Consider the following 21906-nt stretch of genomic DNA (forward strand, 5'->3'; position numbering starts at 1 on the left):
AATTTGGAGTAAAAGGTGTCATTCAACCCTACTCCATCTAACTGTATCTAAGTGCCCACCCCCTCCATTCTGCCATGTTTGTCCCCGAGCTGCACCAGTTCTGCACCTCACAGTACCTCATGCTTGTAATAAGCTTCTTGATGGAGTCTGAGACAGTTCGGGAGTGGCCGGCCAGCACTGACCAGCGTGGGGGGTCCCGAGGATTGACTGCAAGGGCCCGGGCTGTTTGGATGAGTCCCCCAGCACTCTCCAACATTGTCTTGGCAGAGATCACAATGGGCTCCATGGCAGCCCGGCCCTAGGGAGAGGGGAACAGAGAGGTTAGTCTCACAGTACCCCAGAAGATGAGGTGACATATTAGTCTGTCAGTTCTCTCTTCACTTTGTCTCACCTCAGGGCTGATCTGGGCAGGGATGCTGGAGAACTCAGGGTTTGATGCAAAGGCACTCAGATTGTCCACAGCCTCCAGCAGAGGGGCTGTTGCTGCCCTACACTGGGCACGGTTCTCTTCTGTAAAGGCCCCATCTAGTGCCTGGAAATGACAGGAAGGTCCTGAGGATTCAGCTTGTAGACATAGAAAGTGAAGCTCATACCTCCCTCCAGAGCTTAAAATATTAGGAGACTGGCAGTAGCCACTGGAATAGGAAAGGGCTTAGGCTTGGTTAGAGGATCTGGCAGAAGGCCTCAGAGAATGAGTGGGAGACTGAGGGGGAGAAACTAGGGCAGATCAGGAAGATGATGAAATTCAATCACTGGAAACCTTGATGGTCTTGACAAGATTGGCTGTGCTATTGGCCACCTCCTTGGCTGATTGTACAAACTGGCGTTTGGCGGTAGGATTGGCTGTTCGGGCAGAAGCCAGGCGGCAGCTGTTACACAGTGCAGAGGTGTGTTTGGCCACAATGGTGGCTGCAGAGAGCACCTGAGAAGACAGAGATATGGAAAACTCATGACAAGGGCAGGAGAGAAGAGCACATACCCAAGGAGAAGCCATTTTAAGGTTGGAGGATGGAGAACAATGTTCTTGGATGTCTAAATGGGAAAGACAGTCACCAGATAAGTCAAGATTGGAAACAGAGATACCTAAAGATGAATTGAGGCGGTAGGGAGGAGATGAAAGACAGATACATTAACGGAGAAAAACCAAAATAGGGCAATTGGGAGAATAATCTCAATCATCTGTAAGGAAGTTGTGAATTTAGTTAGAAGAATGATGAGAAATATGACAGAAGACATTACCTAAGGAGAAGCTCTGTGCGGAAGGTTAGAGATGGGTCCCTTCCCTCTCTCCCTTTGAAGTCCAGTCTGCTCTTTCCCAGACTTGCCCATGGTACCCGCTCCCTTGTGTTACCTGGGCCTGGGTACAGCCAGGCTCCCCCAAACTCTGACAGGCCATCTGAATTGCTTGGTTTGCCCTGGCAAACTGTGTGGGTTCCACCAGTCCTTGCTGTCCGGCTTGGCTGTTAGGGTCAGAGACGCCAACCAGATATGCTGCCTAAAGAGAAAAAGGGGGTGGGGGTGAGGAATAAAAATTGCAGGTCAGAAATGAATAGTGAAAGTAGGGACAGAAAGAAAGAGGAGTAAGTTTAGAGAATAGGGTTTATTTTTCTGAGTTCTACATAAGTGGAAATATAATAACGAACAGTGGTTACACTGTAAAAAAAAAAACAACACCAAACTCCTGTTTTGTTAAACAATTTTTAAAAATTTCAGAAGATTAAAAAAGTAATTAAAAAAAAAAAAAAGCTATCAATAGCCAGGTACTGTGGTGCATGCCTGTAATCCCAGTGGCTCTGGAGGCTGAGGCAGGAGGACCACAGGTTCAAAGCCAGCCTCAGCAAAAGTGAGGTGCTTACAACTCAGCGAGACCCTGTCTCTAAATAAAATACAAAATAGGGCTGGGGATGTGGCTCAGTGGTGGAGGGCCCCTGAGTTTAGTCCCCAATGCCAAAAAAAAAAAAAAAAAAAAAAGCCAACAACAAAAAACACATACAAAGGATTTTAATGAATATCTATTTAGAGGTGTGTGTGTTGGGTCCTACAGTGAAAAGTATAGCTTACTGTGAGTAATGGTGAAAAAGTCTCTCTCTCTCATCCCCCGACCCCACACATATAGGCAAGGTCTCTTTAAAGATAAAACTATGAAGGTTGTTAAGTTAATTAACACTGATGGCATCTCTAAGCTTCAGATATTTGAAAAACAGGAAGGGATGGGGATATACTGGATATAAAAAAGTTTTTTTGATTCACACCTCCATCAGTACATGAAAGCTTTGCTTTTTCCTGTTTATGTTTATCAGAAAGAAATGAAGAAACAAAAACAAAAAGATTTTCAAAAGCTAAGATACACAGAGCTGGGTATCCAAAATAATAGGACAATGGGAGGTGGAGTTTGGGGGAGTAGATGGTGGGCTTGCAGGGAGACACAAGTCTAAGAAGGACTCTCCAGCTAGTTTAAGGGTCAATGCATTAAAGTAAAACACTCTCCAAGCTACTAGGGAGTTTTATACTTGATAATGTAGAAAATGATAGTTAAGTGGTAACTCAAGTGATGAGAGATGTTGTTTCTGATACTATTTTAATAAAAAAAGACTTCACTTGGGCAGAGAGTGTGGTTCAATGGTATAGCACTTACTAGCATTCACGAGGCCCTGGCTGTAATCTTAGGCCCCTCACCCCCACTAATAATAAGCAAAACAAAACAACAAAGCAACCTCACAGATGGACAGTGTGATCATAACTACAGCTCAAGGTTTACAGCAATCAGAATTGTTGCCATTCAACAATTGCTGTCGAGTATCTCCCCTTTAGGAGGGGGAAGCCCAGATTTCTTCTTTCTTTTCTTTCTTTCTTTTTTAGTATTTTAAGAATATATTTTAGTTGATAGACCTTTATCTTATTTAATTATATGTGGTGTTGAGAGATGAACCCAGAGGGAAACTCAGATTTTAAAGAGTTGGCTTTGTAGACACAAACTTCTTAATTTATGTACATGTGAGGGGAGATGGGGCAAGGAAAGTAGGAATTATTCCCAGAACCTGTTTCAGGGAAATAACCTGTGCAGCTGCTTCGGTGAAGCCACAGAGGGCCTTGGAAGCTGTGGCAATGGCCTCCCCAAATTCTGGCAGGTTTCCATTCTTGGCATTTTGGGAGATGCCAGTCATGGCCTCACCCAGCACCTGAGGGACAGAGAATATCAGGAGAGTTAGATGGTGTCATCTGAGCACTAGGGCAGCATCTAGTTGGTACCATCTTCCTAGCCTCGTTCCTCCTGGGCTCCTAGCTGCATTTACCTTTGAGTTCTCCATGACACTGTCCAGGCAGCCAAAGTAGGACATATCATTGATGGGCTGGACTGGATTCTCCAGGAGTTCGCGGACTGTCTGTGTGAGTGGAAGGAGATAGGAAATCCAAGACACCTCCCTCAGCCCCCCAAACCCAGAACACCCTCCTTGAGCCTCTAACCCAAGTGCTCACCTCCAATTCCCTCAGGGCGTTATCACACTCCTTCTGGCCTGGTGCCTGCTGAGTGCACATGGTGATGAGCTGGTTGATGCTATCAGTCACTGCCCTTGGGGGATAGAAAATTGAGTAAATAGGTGAATAGGTGAATAGGTGATCATTCCTGGGTCCTTTGTACACATGGGAAGTCTCTATTTCTCCCTTTTGCCTTATTGTTCCTAAGCTGGGGACCTCACATTAAATGCCTCCTCCCCAGTTTCTCTCACATGCCCTAGGGTTGGGCTTCCCAGCGCTGACTTACCTGGCAGCTGTAGCCAGCTGACTCTTGAGGTTGGGGGCAGCAGGGTCTGTGGACAGGGCCTTAGCAGCCAGAAGAAGTTTACTTGAAGACATGGAGATGCCCTTCAAGTTGGATACAACTTGGGCCCGGTCCTCCTGGCTCTGTTAAAGGTGGGAAGGTCATATGTTCTCCTGTCCCATCTTATTTGTCTCTAAAAAAAATCTTTTCTAGACATTCAGGCACTGCTAGAGAGTGGGGTAAGGAGGGAGCCAGGAGCATATCTAGACTCTGTGGTCACCCAAGTTCTCCTATCTGGCCCCCAAAGGAGACCACGTGACTAGACCCTCTGCTTTCATACCGGGGCCTGTCCTGCCATTTCCACGCCAGCTTCTAGGAAGGTACTGAAGTCCTGTCCAAATCGACCTGAAGCTCGAGCCAGGTCCTGAGGGGTTCCCCGGGAGGCTTGCACCAGTTCTGTGGCTGCCTGATTCAGCCCAGCAGCAGCTTCATTCAACCGGCTCTGAGCTTCTTGAAATGTCCCAGTGCTGGGAGGAAGCTGCAGGGTTAGAGAAGAATGGAATGGTGTGGGAAAGGAGGGTTGGCAGGGTAGGCACAAAACCTGAGGGGAAAAAAGGGGGAGAGATCTGGGCAGTCATAATCAAAAAAGTTTATCAGTAACAAGGGAAGGCTTGGAATATTCTTGACTCTTCTGTTCTCCTTCACCTTGGTCCCCTTACCGAGTCACTCAGGAGTCGCTTGCTGGCATCTCCAACTGTTCTCAGGGCATTATCCACATCTCGTTGGCCGGGCAGGCAGCTGACACAGCGGTTTAGTGCCTGGGTCACTGCTTTAGCTACCTGAAGTGGAAAGGAAATAAGGTTGCCAAAGTGGGAAAAATCTAGGAGTTTTCTTCTTCCCCATTCCTGAGACACAGGAGATAACAAGTGCTCCTGATTCCGAAAGTGGAAAAGGAAAGGGGGTGCGCTAGCTGAATAGGCTGGGGTCAGAGTATCAAGTGATAGTGATCAAACTTCCTTAAACTTGGTATTTAGCTAGGCCCATGCTGTAGCCTACTGAGATACTTTTTCCAAGATTGGAAGAAAGAAGGATAGAATCCAGGAAAAAGCTCTCATGAACAGGTCCAAGATATCCCTCCATCAGTGTGCATGAAGTTCTGATGGGGTTGACCTTATTAAGGGGCTCAGGGGGGTAGACAGCGAGTGGCCCTTCCTAATACCTGACCTGGGCAAGACGCTGCTGGCTCTCAGGATCCCCTGGGTGGCCAGCTGCCTTTTTTGCTTCCTCGATGAGGCTGCTAGCCTTGTCCAGTACATCACTGGCTGTGTCAAGCACAATGGCTTGCACTGTGGGATCTGATGTCAGAGCAGCTACACCCCTAGCAGCCTGGGCCAGTGACCGCAGCCCACCTGCCACATCCCGAGCAGCAATACCTGGGGAAACGAGAGGAGGGAAGGGAAAAACTGCCTTCAATGGCGGGCTCTGATCCCAGTGGTTTCTTCTGTTGGCCCCATCCCTCATCTAGCTCCCATTTCCCCACCTCCCTACCATATGCCCGTTCCTGGCCCTCTGCCTGCATACCTGCATAATTCTCATTGCCCTGTGCGACCTCCCCCAGCAGCTGGGCTATGGCAGAGCTCACTGCTTTGGTGCTGTTGCCAAGGTCCTGGGCACATTTCTCCATCTACACATGATGGGAGAAATAGGCTCAGGGGAAGGAGGAATGAGGAGAATGCACTTGAGAAGGTACATGGGTACAGTTTAAATGACAGTTTTGGGCAGCTCTGTAGCACAGCTAGCAAGGAAGACATTTGGGATTTGAGTAAGAAGATGTTAAGAATACTCATTACCAGGGCTATGGGGGTAGCTCAGTGGTAGAGAGCTTGCTTAGCATGGCTACAAAGGCCTGGGTTCCATCCCCACCACACACACACAAACAAAACAAAACAAAACAAAAAAACCTTACCGTCTCCCCAGGTAAGGGTTTAAGCTTGCCATCTCGAGCTGCTGCCTTCACTTCCTGCAGATCTCTCTCTAGATTCTGTACCACACTCAGTGCAGAATCCATCTCCAAAGGCCCACATGCTTCCTGAGCCTGCAATGATAAGAAGAGGTTTGGGGTGTAGGAGGTATGGGTATGTCTCACTGACACCTCAGATTACACACTGTCCCTATTAAAGGTTATACTATACAGATTACCTGTTATATCAGGACTCTACCCTCATTTCCCAACAGCCAAAAGTGCTTTCATACCTTCTGGGCAGCTGTTCGGAGTTCAGCCAGTGCGGTGCCCAGGTTCTTAGCACACTGACTTAGCTGCATGGCTGAAGCCTGGTCCTGAATTGTTGGCACTGAGGCCTTCGCAGCTGCCACCATCTTCCCACCTGGCTGTTAGGGAACAGATAGGCAGATAGGGTGTGCCATCCTCCCTTTGGGCTTGGCTGTAAGGACTAATAATGGTCAGGACATGGTGAGCACTGGAGCTCAGTATTGGGAAAGACACAACTAGCAAACATTTAAATTGTGGGAGAGGCTGGTGCTGGCAAGGTGGGGAGGGCCTGGTCTAAAAGGAAGGAGAGGGCGCCTTGCCTGCAGGAAGCTCTGGCTGGCAGCAATGAGGGCTAGCTGAGCGCTGGGGCTGTCAGGTTGTGCTTGGCTCCCTCGGACACCCTGTACCAGCAGTGGAATCTGTTCTGCCACAGCCTGTAGGTAGAAATGTCATTAGTACCACCTCCCCACAGACTAGGGAAAGTCCCCTTCTTCTCATCTCATGTGCCTCTTGGAGACTTACCTTGCAGCTCTGCACCAGCAGGGGCTGAGGACCCGCAGAGGCCTTGGGGGTGGAGGCTGCATGTTGAGCTGCAGCAATGGTCTGTGTGGCTGAGGCTGCAGCCTGTTTGGCTGCGTGCTGTGAGGACAGAGCAGTCAGGACAACCCAGGTATTTCCAAGTCCAGTCCCAGGTCACCTGGCCCCTGCTATGCCCACAAGGACACACTGACTCTCCTGCACATCCCTCTGGTTCAAGCCTCTCACAGCACCCACACTCTCTTGTTCTTGTTGACTTCTCAGCCTCACCTCCAGGCGTTGTACCAGCTTTTTTTTGATGGCATTCTGTGCAGCTGCATTGGTGGCCATGCGGAGCCCCTCAGCCGCCTCTCGCAGCCGTTGCTGCTGCTCCTCACTGTCAGGGTGGGCAGCTGCCCCCTGAGAAAAGTGGACAGTCATCACTCTGCATCCCTGTGGACCCTCAATATGCTCTGCTATGACCCCTCTAGACTTGATTTGAAATACATTTGTTTTCCTGAGGTCACTTCTGTTTGTCCACACTGAAAGATAATCACTATAGATAGGAACTGCCTTGGGAAAGTCAACAGGAAGCCTCAGGGGCATATGCATTCCCTCTGGCAGGTGGTGGCAGCAATGTAGGGAAAAGTAGGAACAGCAGACCTTGGACTGGACAGGAGGAAAGGGTATGGATGCCTGGTAGTCACAATGGCTGGGAGTCTAGGTTGCAGCCACCTGCAGCAATGGGGACACACTTGCTTCTTAAGTATTCTTTGTTCTATTTTTCCTGGGTCTCTCCATCAGATGAAGCTGAACATCTAGACCTTTCTGCTTCCTTCAGGGCCCAGTCTGGGGTCTGCCAAGAAGGCTTTTTACCTTGGCAGCCTCCACCATCTTGGCTGTGGCATCAGCCAGGATCTTGGCAGCACTCAGGAGCTTGCGAGAGTTTTCTAGATCACTCTCTCCTTCAGCATCAGCCTTGATGGCATTGACCAGGTCTGAGGTGGCCTGAGCCAGGATACGGGCCTGCCGCACCATCTCTCCTGAGAGCACAGGGTATAATCAGGTTAGGAAGCTAGAGACACTGAGAGGGTAGTGGGTGGAGACAATGGAGAAGGAAAACAGTGAAGACAAGGTAGGTGGGGGATTTTAGGGATAGGAAAGAAACTGGAAAAAGTTTTTGAGTGATTTCTAGCAAGTTCTTTTTCTCTGGGCTTAGGATTTTGGGGAAGATTTCCTGGTGTGTTCATATGGGAGACAGGACAATTTCCCATGGGTTATTTTCAGGAAACAGTCTTGAGAAGACAAGACTTTTTGTGAAGGCTTTTGGAATTAAGCAGGTAGTGTGGGGAAGGCTCTCTCTCTCTCTCTTTTTTTTGGCTTTTGTTTGGTACTGGGGATTGAACCCAGCCGGGATTGTTTTACCTCTGAGCTACATCCCCAATGTTTTTTTTTTGTTTTGTTTTGGACACAGGGTCTTGCTAAGTTTCAGGTGCTGGCCTTGATCTTGTGATCCTCCTGTCTCAGTCTCTACAAATGCTGAGTTTACAGGTGTGTGCCACAGTACCTGGTAGGGCTAGCTCTTATATTTGGCATATTTGGGTGTGTACTTTGTTATATTCTTATTGTTTCTTTTTTTTTTGTTTTGTTTTGGCACTGGGGATTGAACCCAGGCATGCTTAACCATTGAGTCATATCACCAGCCCTTTTTATTTTGAGATAAAGTTTCATTAAGTTGCTTAGGGCCTTGCCAAGTTGCTGAGGCTGGCTTTAAACTTGTGATCCTCCTGCCTCAGTCCCCTGAACTGCTGGTATTACAGGCATATGTCACTACACCTGGCTATTCCCCCACCTTTGGTATATTCTTTAAAATACTCCAAGGAAAGCAGAGCTGGGCTCATGTTTTTGCTTTATAGATGGGAAAGTGGAGGTTTTAGAGATTAAACATTGAGCCTGTGGTTGCATGGCTGAAATGGCCACATGGTGCTGAGTCTTTAGGGGTAGAGTGGTTGGGTTGGCAAAGGAATGTCCAAAGGCCTGGGGAATATCATCCAGGCTTTTGTCTTCCTGGGGTGGGTGTCCTTACCAGCATCACCCATGGAGCTGAAGATGTTTTCAGTGACAGTAAGGATGGTGTCAGTGGCCTGGTCATAACGGCCAGCAGGCCCGGCCCCTGTGGCATGGGCCTTTACATGCTGCAGCAGTTCATTCAGGGCCTGAGTGACAGCTGTGGCTGCTGCTCCTACCCCTCGCAATAGCTGCCCATCTTCTGTGGCTGCCTGGGAGGCAGAAACACAGCCTTCCACAGCTTTGGCCACCAATCTTCCAGCCTCCACCAGCTGCTCTTGACACACAGGTGAGCTGATTGTAGGTGCCACCACCTATGGGCAAAGATGTAGGCAAGGGAAAGAAGTCATGAGGTGTTTGTGATTTTCACATAGTCAATGGGATAGGTAATGAGGCCTCAAAAACCAAAGAAATAAAATGAATGTCTGCCAATATCAGTCCTAGATGCAGGCGATAGTACTATTTGGGCTTACCTTGGTACAGGCCACCAATTGGGAGGTAGACAAGGCACACTGTGTGGCTGCAGCAATAACTTGGGTCTGAAGGCCTGAGTCCTCTGTTCGCTGGGCCACACTCTTGGCCTTGAGGACCAGGGCAGCTGCAGCACTTGCCACTGCCTTAGCTAGTTGCATTAGTACATCCTATGAGAAAATAGCAGTTAGTATGACCTGAGATTGAGCTTGGGATCCATAGACATTTCTCCAAAGCATAAGCTGCTTCATTATTCCCAATGACTCCAATCAGAGGACAGTGTATGCAGAAGCAACCAGAACCTATTCCTAGTCCCTGCCTTGAGCAACCCAGCAGGACAGAAACCCCACCAAGGAACAAACCTACACCAAAAGAAATAGAGCCTACACCAAAGAGAAAAATGTATGAGACGGATACACTCCAATGGTGAGGGAGGGATGGCATTAGTACAGTAGGATGGGGAGAGGAGGGACCTTTGGGGTCCTTCCTACCTCCAGCTTCTCTTTTTCCTTTCTTCTCAATCTTGGTTTGCAAGTAAGCAGTCGTTCTGGCATCTTGGGAACAAGTCCCTGAACTACTCTACCTGATCCCAGTTCCCCAGCCTTGCCTGGGCCAAGCCTCCTCATCTCCCATTGTGTTCTGCTCCCCTAGGAGGCTAGGGGAGAGGTACAGAAGCGAGTGTATGCGGCTCAGAGAGGACCAAGCTGGGAAGGCCCAGGCCAGAGGCCGTTACCGTAGGGGAATTGGGGGGAGATGGAGCCCCGGCCCCTCTGGGTGCACATATCTGCATGGGAAATCCAGGAGAAAAAGTCAGCTGTGGCAATTGGCATGAGGTGGGGAAGGGGAATAGCCAGAGGACCAATGTTCTCAGGGTAATGTGATTAGAGATTCAAGACAGCCTCAAGCTTGGGCAAGGGCTATATAGGGATGACAGGGCTAAGAATATCATTGTTGAGGGCCAAGAGTAAATTAGTAGGTTGTTTGGATTCAGGGATTCTCAATTCTTACTGCCCACCCCCACTCCAAAAAAAAAAAAAAAAAAAAAAACACCAAAAACCCAAAAACCCTGTAAGTTCCCAGTATCATTCCTGGAAACAGACCCAGGTTGATTTGGAGGGGTCAGTGCATAGAAGCAGGGACTGGGATCTGGATTCAGGATCAGAGGTTACCTCCTAGAAGCAGGGGTTCTAGGGACCAGGTAAGTCACCAACCTGGAAATGGGGGTCAGTGTCACTTTCCCCAATTTGCTGCAACAGCTCCCCACTGGCCTGGCCCACGTTCCCAGCTGCTTGCAGCAGGTTCTGACGGGGCTGTGGAGAGTGAACACCTGTCAGAAGCTGCCCAATATCTGCCCACGTACCAAAGGGTCTCCTAGTCCCCTGGGCCACACTTCCATCTTACAACTTGGACTGCCCTTTCTCCTTGGACTGGAACCGTGTCCACCCCCACTGCAGCCCCCTGGCCCCTGACCTCAGCACTGGCTGGTTGGGCACTGCGCAGCAGTTCTGACACTGCTCCTGCAAGACCCTTTGCTGCCTGTAGCAGGGGCCGGCCACTGCCGCCTTCATCCTCCAGCAGGGCAGCCAGCAGTTTCACCCCACGGGACATCTCCGTCAGGTTGGAGGAGATTGTAGTGACTGCACAGCCTACTGCAGTATAGTCTGTCTCTGCAGGGTCTCCTGAGGGCAGAGGAAAAGCATGAGACAGGGCAGGCTAGACAACATGCTAGGGAAGGAGCACTGTCACACCCAGTTAGTCACATACAAATCCTAAAAGAGATGTACACACATAGAACATTCCATAATGAGTCAAGGTACAGTCACACATGGAGTCAGTCACACGCATGCTTGTACACACTTGTCCTCCCCTCCCTGGCACACGCACACATGTTGGTATCCAGCCTACCTGCTGTCAGGTTCACCACAGAGGCAGTACCAGCTGTGATGGCATCTACCTGGGAGTGGATCTCATGCTTTGATTCATCCATCTTGTTCTTACGCCAGGCCTTGGAGGCCTGAAAGAAGGAAGCAAAAAAAAAAAAAAAAAAAAAAAATCCCCCTCAGGATCTGTTTCTGGTTTGGTTAGTCCCTCTCTATCCCTTGGGAGCTCCAGCTTTAGGACCACTGGTCTCTCCTCCATTCCATACTCACAGCATCCTGGCCAAGAGGGGGAAGAGTGTCAAAATCATCCAGAGTGGCCTGGGCAGCCTGCACAGCCTGCATGCTGGAGTTAATGGTTCCGGTGAGGGCTTGCTGTGCTGAAGTCTAAAAAACAAGAGAAGGAGGAATAACAGAGGCTGGAATGGAAAGTTTAGAAGAAAGAGAAGTTAAAGGGAATTCAAATAGGAACACAAAAGCCTGGGCACTGCTGACTCCTGGGTAGGCCTGGCAGAGGGTAGGAGAAGGGCCCAGGCACTGGGGTGGAAGATGGGGCACACTTACCAATGGAGGCATGTGTCCTCGGTGCATCTGACCACTGGTAATCTGCTGCTGGGCAGGTGGCATGCTGCCCACCTGGAAGTTCTCAGGCCCAGAGGCTCCAGAGCGCATGATGGCAGGAAGGGCCACAGAACCATGCTCCACTTTCCCCACCCGATTATACTGCTGCTGAAGTACTGTTGACCTGGAGACAAGGTGGAGGACAGAGGACTCCTCATCTCCCTGCCACCCTCCAGTAACACCGCCACAGCAGGTCCTGAGATCTGGGGGTTTATGAAGGATCATTACAGCCTATGCCTAGTGAAAGAACCATCCTAGGGATCCCTGTCCCCCAACAGTCATTGAAGTCAAGGCTTGCTTTCCCTACCCAAGGGATGGGATCAGCCCAAATCTCTTCCTACTTTTTGGGAGACACTGAGTCCTCCAGCATAGTAGACTCCTCATCTCCCTCCAGCCCAAAGTGGTCCTTGCTTTTTTTCTGTAGGAAGAAAAAAGGAAGAATTGGGGGTAGTTAAAGAAGAGGAAGCTGGGAAAGGGAGTCTCTTCTTTCCATAGTCAGCTGTTTCACAGAACCTGGGACCCCATTTCTAAAGGACTGGCTTGGGGAAGGTGTTGGGGAGAGGAGGTGAAGGTGAGTCGACAGTGCTCACCTTCTTAAGGATGATGTCGATGTAGCCGGCAATAAGTTGTGCAATCTGCTCCCCCTCAGTTGTCTGTACTGAATAGTAGCCATCCTGATAATCCCCAAAGTCCTAGGGTAACAAGGTGGGACTCAGAAGAAAAGTTAAAGTCTAACTAGAATGGAAAGTTGAAGTAACAGCTTTTCTGGAGTCACACTCAGTGCACCTATCCCAAGGAAGGGGGAAAGACCTCTATAGCTGTCCCTTCTCAGAAAATCCCAAAGCCCTTCCTTATTGGAGTCCCCAGACCCACCAGGGTGAAGCTTTTGGGAGAGGCAGCCCAGCGTTTGATGTTGGTGAGGCTCCACTCCTGGATCACTTCCTTGGTCTTCTCATCCACACGCATCACACACTCTTTAGTGATGCCCAGAAGCCTGGGCACTAGCTTGTTCTTCCCTTTCATCTTTTCCTATAAAGCAGATTGGTGTTGGTATTTCAGGTCAGAGGTTGAATGAGAGGCAAACTGTCAGATTAGCTTTAGATCACAAGGGATGCTAAGGTTGTTAGGAGGGCTACACAAGGGTGTCCATGAATGGGCCTGGGACAAGGGAAAACGCTAGGTAGAGAGGGAAGTAGCGGTGGAGGACTGACAACAGGCAGGTGTTCCAGGCAAGTTTCACAAGATCAGAAAAGCAGAGAATGGGACTTTTGGGGAAATATTGGGAAATGTGATTGAGGGAAGAGTCAGAGACTTTCAGAGAGATAGGAAAGAACAAGAGTGAGAAATAGGAGGATAATGAGAGGGACCAGAACCCACCTTGACCAGGAAGAAGGAGACACCATAAGTCTTGAGGGAACGGGCTAGCTTCACATAGCGTACCTTGGCCTCAATCTCACTCATCTGCCCACAATTCTTGTGTGCCTTCAAATATGAAATGGAGAAAGATTCAGCAAAAATATGGGAATAAAGCTACAGCTAAGAAGTCAAGGTGATATGTTAACTGTATCAAGAGAATATTATGGGGACACAGAAAGGTTCAGGAGCGCAAGAGATATGAAATGATGGAATGGGGTCTGGCTAGGGATATGCAGAAGCGATGACTCATGAGATATGGATAAAAAACTTACAGATATTCTATAGTAAAATATATAGTTAGGAATTAAAAGTTCAAAGAGAAGGCCTTGTGGGATGAGTATTCAAATAACGGAGATAACACCTCACCCTTGGACAAGGATTATACTTTCACAATAATTTGAGGCATAGTAGCCCATTTGATGCTCCCATCAATCATACATGGGGTGTAGGCACTTTTATCCCAAAGAAAATATTGAACTGAATTCCATGGCAAAACTGGTGATGGGCTGAGATCAAAGCCCAAGTCTTCTGCTTATTTGACACAAGAGATGTAGAAGAATAGTGGAGGGTAGAAGCAGGGTAAGCAGAGATGGGCAGTGAGCAGGGGTCCACTTAGTCAGTAGGATCAAGCAGCAAAGCTCCCAGATCATCCCAGACACTTTCCCCTACCCCATTCACCTGGAAGATCTTACGCTCTCCCTTCTGCTTCACATACTCCTTGGGCAGGAAGTCCTTCAGGCTACACCAGAAAAGGGAGGGTCAGCACGTAGTGGACAGCATTGGGGGACATGTGAGCCATCAATTTAGGGCCTAGGGGTATGAGGAAATTTCTAGGACAGTGCTACCTCTAAGGAGAAGGAGGACTCTAAGGGAACTGAGTCTGGATTATCTTCAGAAATGGAGATAATTTAACATGAATTCTTGAATGCAACCTGTGTCTCCCTCTGTGGGGAAAGGGGCTCATTAAATCGGAAGTTCAGTCTCTGAAAGAGAAAGGGTCTAGAGCACCATTTCAGGGAACCAAGAAGTGGAAGAACTCCCTAGAAGGATGACCATGCACTTAGGAAGCTAGAAAGTCACAATGAATTATGCATTCCTAGAAATACTAGTAGATGAAACTTGGGAGATTTTTTTTTGGGGGGGGGAGCTGTATGCTAGGGATTGAACCAAGGGGTGCTTTACCATCAAGCTACATTCCTCTACTCCCAGTACTACTACTACTTCTTTTTTTTTTGACAAGGTCTCACTAAGCTGCTGAGGCTGGCCTCAAACTTGCAATCCTTCTGCCTCAGCCTCCTGAGTCACTGGGATTATAGGTGAGTGCCATCATACCTGGCTACTTTAGAAACTTTTTAATCTAATTCCCCTTCAAGGAAAATGTTATCCTATTTTCCTCTGGCTACTGCAACAAAATTCTTCAGGGAATCTTAAATAAATAGAAAAGAGTTACATACTTCTGGGAAAGGGAACAGGGGCAGAGATACAGCACTACAGTCACACTCCAATGGGACCAATAAGGAAAAAAAGAATGATGACTGTGTGGGTCAAATCCTGGTTCCTTGGAAGAGAAGACAGGGGGACAAGGTCTGGGATGGAGACAGGCTTTTTGGGGTGACAATGGTAGGGAGTCCTGGGCCATGACAGAGTATGGGATGTGGGTTACTCACTCAAGGAAGCCAGCCTTGTGCTTCTGTTCGTTGTGGGGTCCAAACTGGATCTGGCATTGAAAGCCAGCAAATTCACAGGCTTTGTCAAAGGAGACAGGGTGGGAGCCATTCAGGATATCATCTCGTGCCTGGAGAGCACAGGAGGAGCAAATGTTGTGTGGGTATAGTGATACCCCACAATGTGCTCCGCTCCCTCTACCTGTCCTGCACCAGACATGTCCTTTTCATACCTGCACGTAAAGGAGGTTCAGCTGTACAGGGTCTCGGGAATCCACATTCTGGTCTGAGTAGAAGAATTTCCTCCGCAGCAGCAGTGTCTCATGCTCCTCTACTCCCTGTTCCCTCAGTGTCCGGCCATGGTCCAACCAGTTCACTGGGACATAGAGAGTTCCCTCAATGTCAAACCCCCATTGCTCATGAGCTATCTGCTGTCTGGGTTTTTGTTTATTTCTTCATTTCTTACTTTCCCTCACTAAAATGTAAGTTCCGTGAGTGTAGGACTTGTTTTTTTTTTTATTATAGATGCATCCCCAGAGTGTAAAACGGTGCCTTTTACAAGCTGATGCAGAATAAATAAGGAATAACTGACTGCCCTTCCTGGCCCTCTCCCAAAGCCCTCTTTGTTTGTTTGTTTGTTTTTTAGCTTTAGGTGGACATATTTTATTTTTACGTGGTGCTAAGGTCAAACCCAGTGCCTCATGCATGCTAGGCGGCATATTACCACTGAGCCACAACCCCAGCCCCCACAAAAGTCCTCTTTTTTCCAGTTGCTTACACTCATCATCTGTGTGCAATTTTTGCTTTAGTTTCTCCATCTTCTTTTCATCTCGTAGCAGTGTCTTGTCCTTTCGCAAAGTGCCTGTTCCCTCATCCTTTTTCTCTTCCATCAGCTCTCGAACCAGTGAATATTCGTCATGGTTGGTAATACCTGGGGAAGGGGGACAGTTTGATAACTTTCCAGGCACCACATCTAGATCTTATGGCAGAGTTAGAGCTTCCAGGTCTGGGCCCTCAGCTCCACCAAGACCCCTTACCAATGCGAGCACAGATGGTCATGAGCATGTCAGTAACAGTCTTGGAGTCATCCACCATGATTGTCTTCACAGTTCCATCTAGCATCCGGATCTTCAGAGGTCTCTGTTTCTTCCTGTACTCCATAGTGTCCTATCGCGGTAGGAGAAGGAGGTCAGGCCTACTTTACGCTAAAGGCATTACTTCTATTTCACATGGCTTGAGGGGAGGAAACTAATTTACCAAAAGGAAAACTATCATGATTCATTCAAAAGTAGGGTATTATGACTGACTGTAACAGAAAGCAAAATGGGAGTGGGGCTGGGTATTATTTATTTCATAAGAGAAAGCAACATGGGTTGAGCATTTACATAAAGCCCTGACTTTAATCCTCAGAACCATTAAAAAAAAAAATAACAAATAAAGCAAGAGGGGGAGGGATCAGAGACAATAGATGTAAATAGGAGGTGGGACAGTGATTGCTGATAGAAGAGGATGTTAGTGATCCTTGATGGAATGATACTCACCCCATTTCGGAGCATATAGTAATCCAAAGCTTTCCCAGCCTCCAGCCATATACCTTTTTTGGGGTCATCATCTGACAGAAACAGCCCAAAGTCGCTGGCTAAAAGAGAAGATGGATCACCTTAGACTTATAAAGACCCCACTGTGGCTGGCTACATCACTGCCCCTTACCATTTCTCCCATGACCTTGGACCTAAAGAGGAAGAAGGGAACAATGGAGCATAACCATGAGGAGTGAGTAGTCTTAGGGAACAATGAAGTCATCCCTTAAGTTCAAGAGCATGGAAAGGAAAAGAGACAGAGGACCCCTGCCCCAGCCACCTGGGTAGTTAGACTTACGAGGGCCAGCTAGGGCCTCCGGGATACGCTCACGAATAATGCGGCAGGCATCGTACACCATGGTAGATGGCTCAAACTGCATCGTCTTCACCACATTCCCAATGCTGATCTTCAGCGAAAGTGCAACCATGATGGCAGCTTCGGCTCTCCAGCCTGGCTATACCTGTCCTGCGACATTGGGGCATTAGAATACACTCTCAATTGGAAAAGAGGCTTACCAGTCAGTGAAGTTCTAGAGAGAAGATTTTTTTTGAAAGGGACTCACCAAAACAGACTAAAACAGTTTTTTTTTTAAATTTAGTAATTTAAAAAAATTAAAGATTCGTTACATTAAAAGGGCCAGTTCTGATCATTTAAGACATCCAGGGGAGAGGCTAGTCTGCAGGGTACAATAGTGAATCTGAAATACTATGTTACCGTGGGCACTGCCCTGACCCACCACTGAAATTTTGTCTCCCTTCTTTCTTCTAAGTGTCTCTCTTGCCACTTGTCCCCGCTCACTTCCTTTTCAAGTCCTACCTGGCCTGTATTTTTCTCTCTGTCTTCCACTGTGTCCTCTGGCTTTTCCCTGTCTGTGCTTTTCAGAGCTCTGCCCTAACACATCATGTGACCTCTTCTCTTAGCTTTAGCCTTTTCTGCAAAATGAAGACGTTACATGAGATAATTCCCAAGGGTTCTAAAGCCTGCAAACAGACTCTAGCTAGCTTGGCAGGGAGATCGAGTGCAGGCTCTTCTGGCCATCCAGGCCCACTCCTGCCCCAGCCTTTCTTCAACCTGAGAGGTTGGGGGGTGGGTGGCTCCTCAAGGAGCAGAGCCACATACCTGGTTTCCCTGCCAGTCAATCTAAAATTATGATTCTCTAGTCCAAAGGGATCTCAGAAATTATCTAGCTAACTCTTGAATTTTGCAAAGGGGAAGCAGACCCTGGGAAGAGAGGACAAAGTTTCAAGGCATGTGAGAGAAAGAGCCCAGTCCTTCTAACTCAGTCCTTGCTCCTTCCAAGTCACCAAGTTGATACTCAGGTCTTGCTGCAACTCCTATGTACTCTCTGCTTCAGCAAGTCCTTCTCTGCTCTCCACCTCAGTTACCTCCTCTTACAGTATCAGTGCAGCTCAGCATACAGGGGTCTTACCCGGCTCTTCTGCCCTCCGGGCACCATATCTCAGAGGGCTAAAGGAGCCACTATAGGCAGCAGGTGGCGCACAGGCTGCAAGAGGACAAGTCTGCCCAGCAGCTGATGATGTGACCCAGTGTGGTACAGGGATTGGGTGCTTCTTAATTAAGAGAATGAGGTCCCCATTCCCTTCCTGGCAAACTGCTAGCTCCAAGTGGGGAAAGCAGGACTGGAAAGCAGAGGTGGGGTGTCCGAATACAGAAGGCATTTGAGAACCAGGGAAGTTGGGAAGGGGTGGACGGTAAAGAGGTCAGGAGAGATGAGTGGAGAGAGTTCAAAGTCTAGGTAGAAACAGGAGGCAGATGTGGGAAAGGTCTGGATCAGTGACTACTAGACCATTTCTGACCTTATAAATAGTCAAGAATCTCAAAAGAGAAAAACGATGGCTCACTCACTCTCTTTTCTCCAAAAAAAGAAAGAACCCTCCCAATCTCCCCTCTCTCCACCTGTTCTCTTGGGGCACTTCTCCCAAAATGGGACAGACCTGGCCATGGACTGCTTACCACAAAAGTGAGGGCTGGAGGGTCAGAGAAGCCAGGAGTCTGAGGAGCTAAAGCAGGACTGAAAGGACCCTTCACCCTAAACTGAAATTGCATGTCTCCCCCCATTTCCTCCGGACATATGGACACCCACATCTTCCTCAGAGGCCTCTGGTGAGACCCCGATAAGGCAGTTGAGTCATGCCTATCCTAACTCCCAGTCTGGTCCTGAGTGGACATCTACAAAATTGGGTGAAGGATGAGGAGGGTGAAGGATGGGGAGGGAATTAGTGCACTGGGGGTAGTGGTGGCAAAGAACAAGGCCCCTGGAAGTTTAAATAGAAGCTAACTGATTCCTGCCCTGGCCTAAGAACTTTGCTCCCTTTTCCATCATGTTTTATAGAATAGCAACACCCCCTCCGTGTCCCCCTCCCAGGGAACTCCTCCTCCCTCAATACATTCCTGAGATGCATTCCAGAGGAGTTGGGCAATTGGAGGGGGGAGGTGGGACAGAGGACAGGAGGTCAAATCCCAGCAAGGAATGGAATGTAAGTGTATTGGGGCTAAGGAATTTTAGGGTACGTGGAGAACATAGAGCAGATACCCACAAACAGAACTACGGAAAGATAAGGAGTTATAGAGAGGGACAAAGAGAGCAAGAAAGCTGAAGATGGAGTCAGAATGTAAGAGGGTTGGGGGAGTAACACTCAGTCTGTTACCAAATTTGGCCTCTGAGTCCTCAACCGCGGGGAGGGGGGGAGGGTTTGTGGGTGAGACTGACATATCCGGCCTCGGGCTGCTGGAGGCTCATTTAGGGCTGGACTGGGCAGCTGAGCTGGGCTTTGGACCTAACTTCCTCCAACACAGCCCCTCCACATTTACACATGCACACTCATTCTCCCCTAACGCACCCCAGCATGTGCACAGACCTCTTTCCCACAAAGCCACCTACATTGTCTCTATATACATCTTATCTCAACCACACAGCCTCTACACTGATCTTCTTATAGGGTCCCCATCCCACACACATAGCTTCCCCACAAATCACAAGCATGCCATGCTCCAGTGCTCTGGTCCCCAGCATCTCTCCTCCTATTACACATTCTCCTTTATTCTCCCAGCCAGAATTCCTTGAGGAATGGGCCAAACTTTCAGTGGCTAGGAACCAAGATGAGTAAGACCTAGCCTTTGCCTTCAATGGGCTCCCAATCTTCCAGGTAGGTGGGTAAGTGAAATAAAGAATTACAATAATGTGATGTGATAAAAGCCAAAAAGTGTGTGCTCAGAAGACAGATCTACTTCCAAGGGGCGGGGGAAGTAGGAAGATTAGGGAGTGGGATAAAAAATTGTCCATGAAAGGTATCATTTGAAGTTAAGATTTAAAAAAATAAATAAATATAATAAGAAGTAATAGTGATCTAACATTTATTGACTATATATCCATTGCACTGTATACATAATTTCAGTTATCCTTACAACAACCCTGCAAGGTAGGTGTCATTATTTCCATTTTTACAGATTTGGAAACTGAGGCTCAAGAAAGTTAAATACTTGTTCAAAGTACTTGTCCAAATACTAAGTTGGTGAAGTCAGGATCCGAACCCATGTCTCTCTGACTCCAAAGCCCAAGCTCTCTCCATTACGCCAGCCGGAGATGAGTCAAAAGTAGCATTCCAGGCAGGGAGAATAGCTTAAGCAAAGGTGAAGAAGCAGGAAATCGTGGAGGAGCAGTCAGGGAAGTGAGTAGGCAGACTGGCTGAAGCACAGGGTACCTGCAAGGGAGCAGTGGTGAGGAAGTCAGGGTTAGGATGGAAAGGCAGGGGTGGCCTACAGAAGAGTATGAGAATTTTACCTACTGGTGGGGGATAGGAGACAAAAGGAAGCTTTGAAGCAGAGAAGGAACATAACCAGAACTGCAAGTTAGGAAAATAACTCAGAGATTGTTTACAAAGACACTGTTTAGTACAAGTAAGAAGTAAGGAAACCAGAGTTAGAATGGTAAAGAGGAAACCGCCACTCAGGAGAGACTTTTTGGCGGAGGGTACCGAGGATTTGAACTCAGGGGCACACGACCACTGAGCTACATCCCCAGCCTTATTTCATATTTTATTTAGAGACAGGTTCTCACTGAGTTGCTTAGCACCTCACTTTTGCTGAGTTTGGCTTTGAACTTGTGATCCTCCTGCCTGAGTCTCCTGAGCCACTGGGCTTACAGGTGTGCACCACCGCACCTGGCTCAGGAGAGATTTTTAAGAGGTAGAATTGACAATACCTGATGACAGTCTGTTCTGTCAATCTCTTGGACCACAGCCCAAAGTCAGGCTGGGATCCCTTAGCTTCCGATCATCAGTGGATAGAGCAGCTGAATTTAGGTAAGGAATTGAGACTTTCCCAACTGGGGCAAGGATGAGGGAAAAGAAGATGGGATGTGATTAATAATCAGGTAGGAAAAATACATATACTATCAGTCACTGGATCAGGCTGGGGGAAAGGGAGGAGTGACTACATGGATGATGGCTAAGTCAGAGGAAGATGGAGTGAGGTCAGAGGCCAAGTCAGGCTATAGAGGTTTGAGAACAGATGGGGGATACAGTAAGTAGCTAAATTAGGCTGAGTAGGGTGGGGAAGTAAAGAGATATTGGCAGTGTCTAAAACTGGAGCTGTGGTGGGGGGCAGGGCAGTCTAGGGTATAGACAGTAGCTGAATCAGGATGGGTAGGGTATAGTACTGTAGTCAGTGGCAGGGTCAAGCTGGGAGTGAAATGGGGGTGTGGTCAGTGGCCTGGCTAGGCGTGAGATCAGCAAGACCCAGTTTCCTCTTTGGGTCTCATTTCCTCTTTTCTGTTGGGGAGTGGGGGAAGGGGATCTATAACTGGATCAAGAAATTAAAAAAGACTCAGAACTAGTGGATGTACATGGCAGGGGCTGATGGGTGGACAGGTATTCAGCAGATGACCAGGTGGTATGCAGGAAAGCTCAGGTTTGGGTGAGGGTAAATTAAAGTAGCATATGTGGATTAAGATGTGGGGTTGAGGCAGCAGAGAGGTTGGGAATGGCTGGAACAACATAGGAAAGTCAAAGGCAAAGAAAGTATTCTATAAGGAGGTATGACAAAAGGGTATGTAATCAGAGACAGGGATGAGAGTTGGAGAGGGACACTTAATATCTAGGGAAAGAGTTAAAGGGAAGGCAGTGTAGCTAAACTATCAGGGGATTTAGTCATCCCCTTCTCCCCTGGCAATAGTGTTTCCTTGGTCTGCATCCCCCTTAGTCACCTGTCTCCTCTTCCCTAAGCAGCCCCTCACTTACCACTAGGCCTTGTAACATCTCCTGGGTCCCTGTTTATTTTCTACATCCCTTCTTATAAACAGATAGTCAGGAATCCCTGTCCTCCAACTGTGGTAACCACAGTAAGAGCCTTGGGCATAGAGAGTGGAATAAAAAAGCTGGAATCCCGGATACCTCTGGTTTTAGCTGAATCCCAGAATCCTGGTCTGAAATTAGTTTATCATCTCTCTGGGTGAAAGAAGCTTCTGTGACTACACAGGAATAAGGGGCCTCTGCACAAAACAAAGGCATCTACTTACTACAAACTTCTTAAATTTTACCTGCTCAAGGTCAAGGACCCTGACCTCAGCCACAATCCCAAAGTTGCCTCTAAATGCTAACATTAACCCTGACCCTAATTTGTTTCCTGATTCCCAGTACTAGCTTT

General features: G+C 48.0%; 1 protein-coding gene across 3 annotated transcripts in view; it reads right to left on the minus strand.

The window, feature by feature from the left end:
* The window catches only part of Tln1 (talin 1), a 33137-nt gene that overhangs the window by 10299 nt on the left and 932 nt on the right, over nucleotides 1-21906 (minus strand). Inside the window, exons 2-38 of one of the 3 annotated variants that reach the window (XM_078047806.1) lie at nucleotides 16540-16702; nucleotides 16203-16300; nucleotides 15699-15828; nucleotides 15440-15592; nucleotides 14895-15037; nucleotides 14665-14792; nucleotides 13676-13736; nucleotides 12959-13063; nucleotides 12455-12610; nucleotides 12172-12273; nucleotides 11923-11999; nucleotides 11525-11705; nucleotides 11234-11347; nucleotides 10989-11097; nucleotides 10554-10762; nucleotides 10295-10393; nucleotides 9817-9867; nucleotides 9086-9253; nucleotides 8632-8926; nucleotides 7422-7588; nucleotides 6837-6965; nucleotides 6552-6668; nucleotides 6350-6463; nucleotides 6014-6148; nucleotides 5727-5855; nucleotides 5342-5444; nucleotides 4985-5193; nucleotides 4480-4599; nucleotides 4101-4298; nucleotides 3764-3903; nucleotides 3478-3571; nucleotides 3294-3383; nucleotides 3057-3179; nucleotides 1352-1495; nucleotides 761-922; nucleotides 392-532; nucleotides 117-298 (exon numbers count right to left, since the gene is read on the minus strand). In XM_078047806.1, coding sequence (XP_077903932.1) covers nucleotides 117-298; nucleotides 392-532; nucleotides 761-922; nucleotides 1352-1495; nucleotides 3057-3179; nucleotides 3294-3383; nucleotides 3478-3571; nucleotides 3764-3903; nucleotides 4101-4298; nucleotides 4480-4599; nucleotides 4985-5193; nucleotides 5342-5444; nucleotides 5727-5855; nucleotides 6014-6148; nucleotides 6350-6463; nucleotides 6552-6668; nucleotides 6837-6965; nucleotides 7422-7588; nucleotides 8632-8926; nucleotides 9086-9253; nucleotides 9817-9867; nucleotides 10295-10393; nucleotides 10554-10762; nucleotides 10989-11097; nucleotides 11234-11347; nucleotides 11525-11705; nucleotides 11923-11999; nucleotides 12172-12273; nucleotides 12455-12610; nucleotides 12959-13063; nucleotides 13676-13736; nucleotides 14665-14792; nucleotides 14895-15037; nucleotides 15440-15592; nucleotides 15699-15828; nucleotides 16203-16300; nucleotides 16540-16669 — 5006 coding nt within the window. In that variant the 5' untranslated portion in view covers nucleotides 16670-16702. Of the gene's footprint in view, nucleotides 1-116; nucleotides 299-391; nucleotides 533-760; nucleotides 923-1351; nucleotides 1496-3056; nucleotides 3180-3293; nucleotides 3384-3477; nucleotides 3572-3763; nucleotides 3904-4100; nucleotides 4299-4479; nucleotides 4600-4984; nucleotides 5194-5341; nucleotides 5445-5726; nucleotides 5856-6013; nucleotides 6149-6349; nucleotides 6464-6551; nucleotides 6669-6836; nucleotides 6966-7421; nucleotides 7589-8631; nucleotides 8927-9085; nucleotides 9254-9816; nucleotides 9868-10294; nucleotides 10394-10553; nucleotides 10763-10988; nucleotides 11098-11233; nucleotides 11348-11524; nucleotides 11706-11922; nucleotides 12000-12171; nucleotides 12274-12454; nucleotides 12611-12958; nucleotides 13064-13675; nucleotides 13737-14664; nucleotides 14793-14894; nucleotides 15038-15439; nucleotides 15593-15698; nucleotides 15829-16202; nucleotides 16301-16539; nucleotides 16708-21906 lie in introns of all 3 variants that reach the window. The other 2 variants (XM_078047805.1, XM_021726970.3) reach the window with 2 other exon arrangements.

Source organism: Ictidomys tridecemlineatus, chromosome 4, assembly GCF_052094955.1.
Source record: "Ictidomys tridecemlineatus isolate mIctTri1 chromosome 4, mIctTri1.hap1, whole genome shotgun sequence".
Lineage (NCBI taxonomy): Eukaryota > Metazoa > Chordata > Mammalia > Rodentia > Sciuridae > Ictidomys > Ictidomys tridecemlineatus.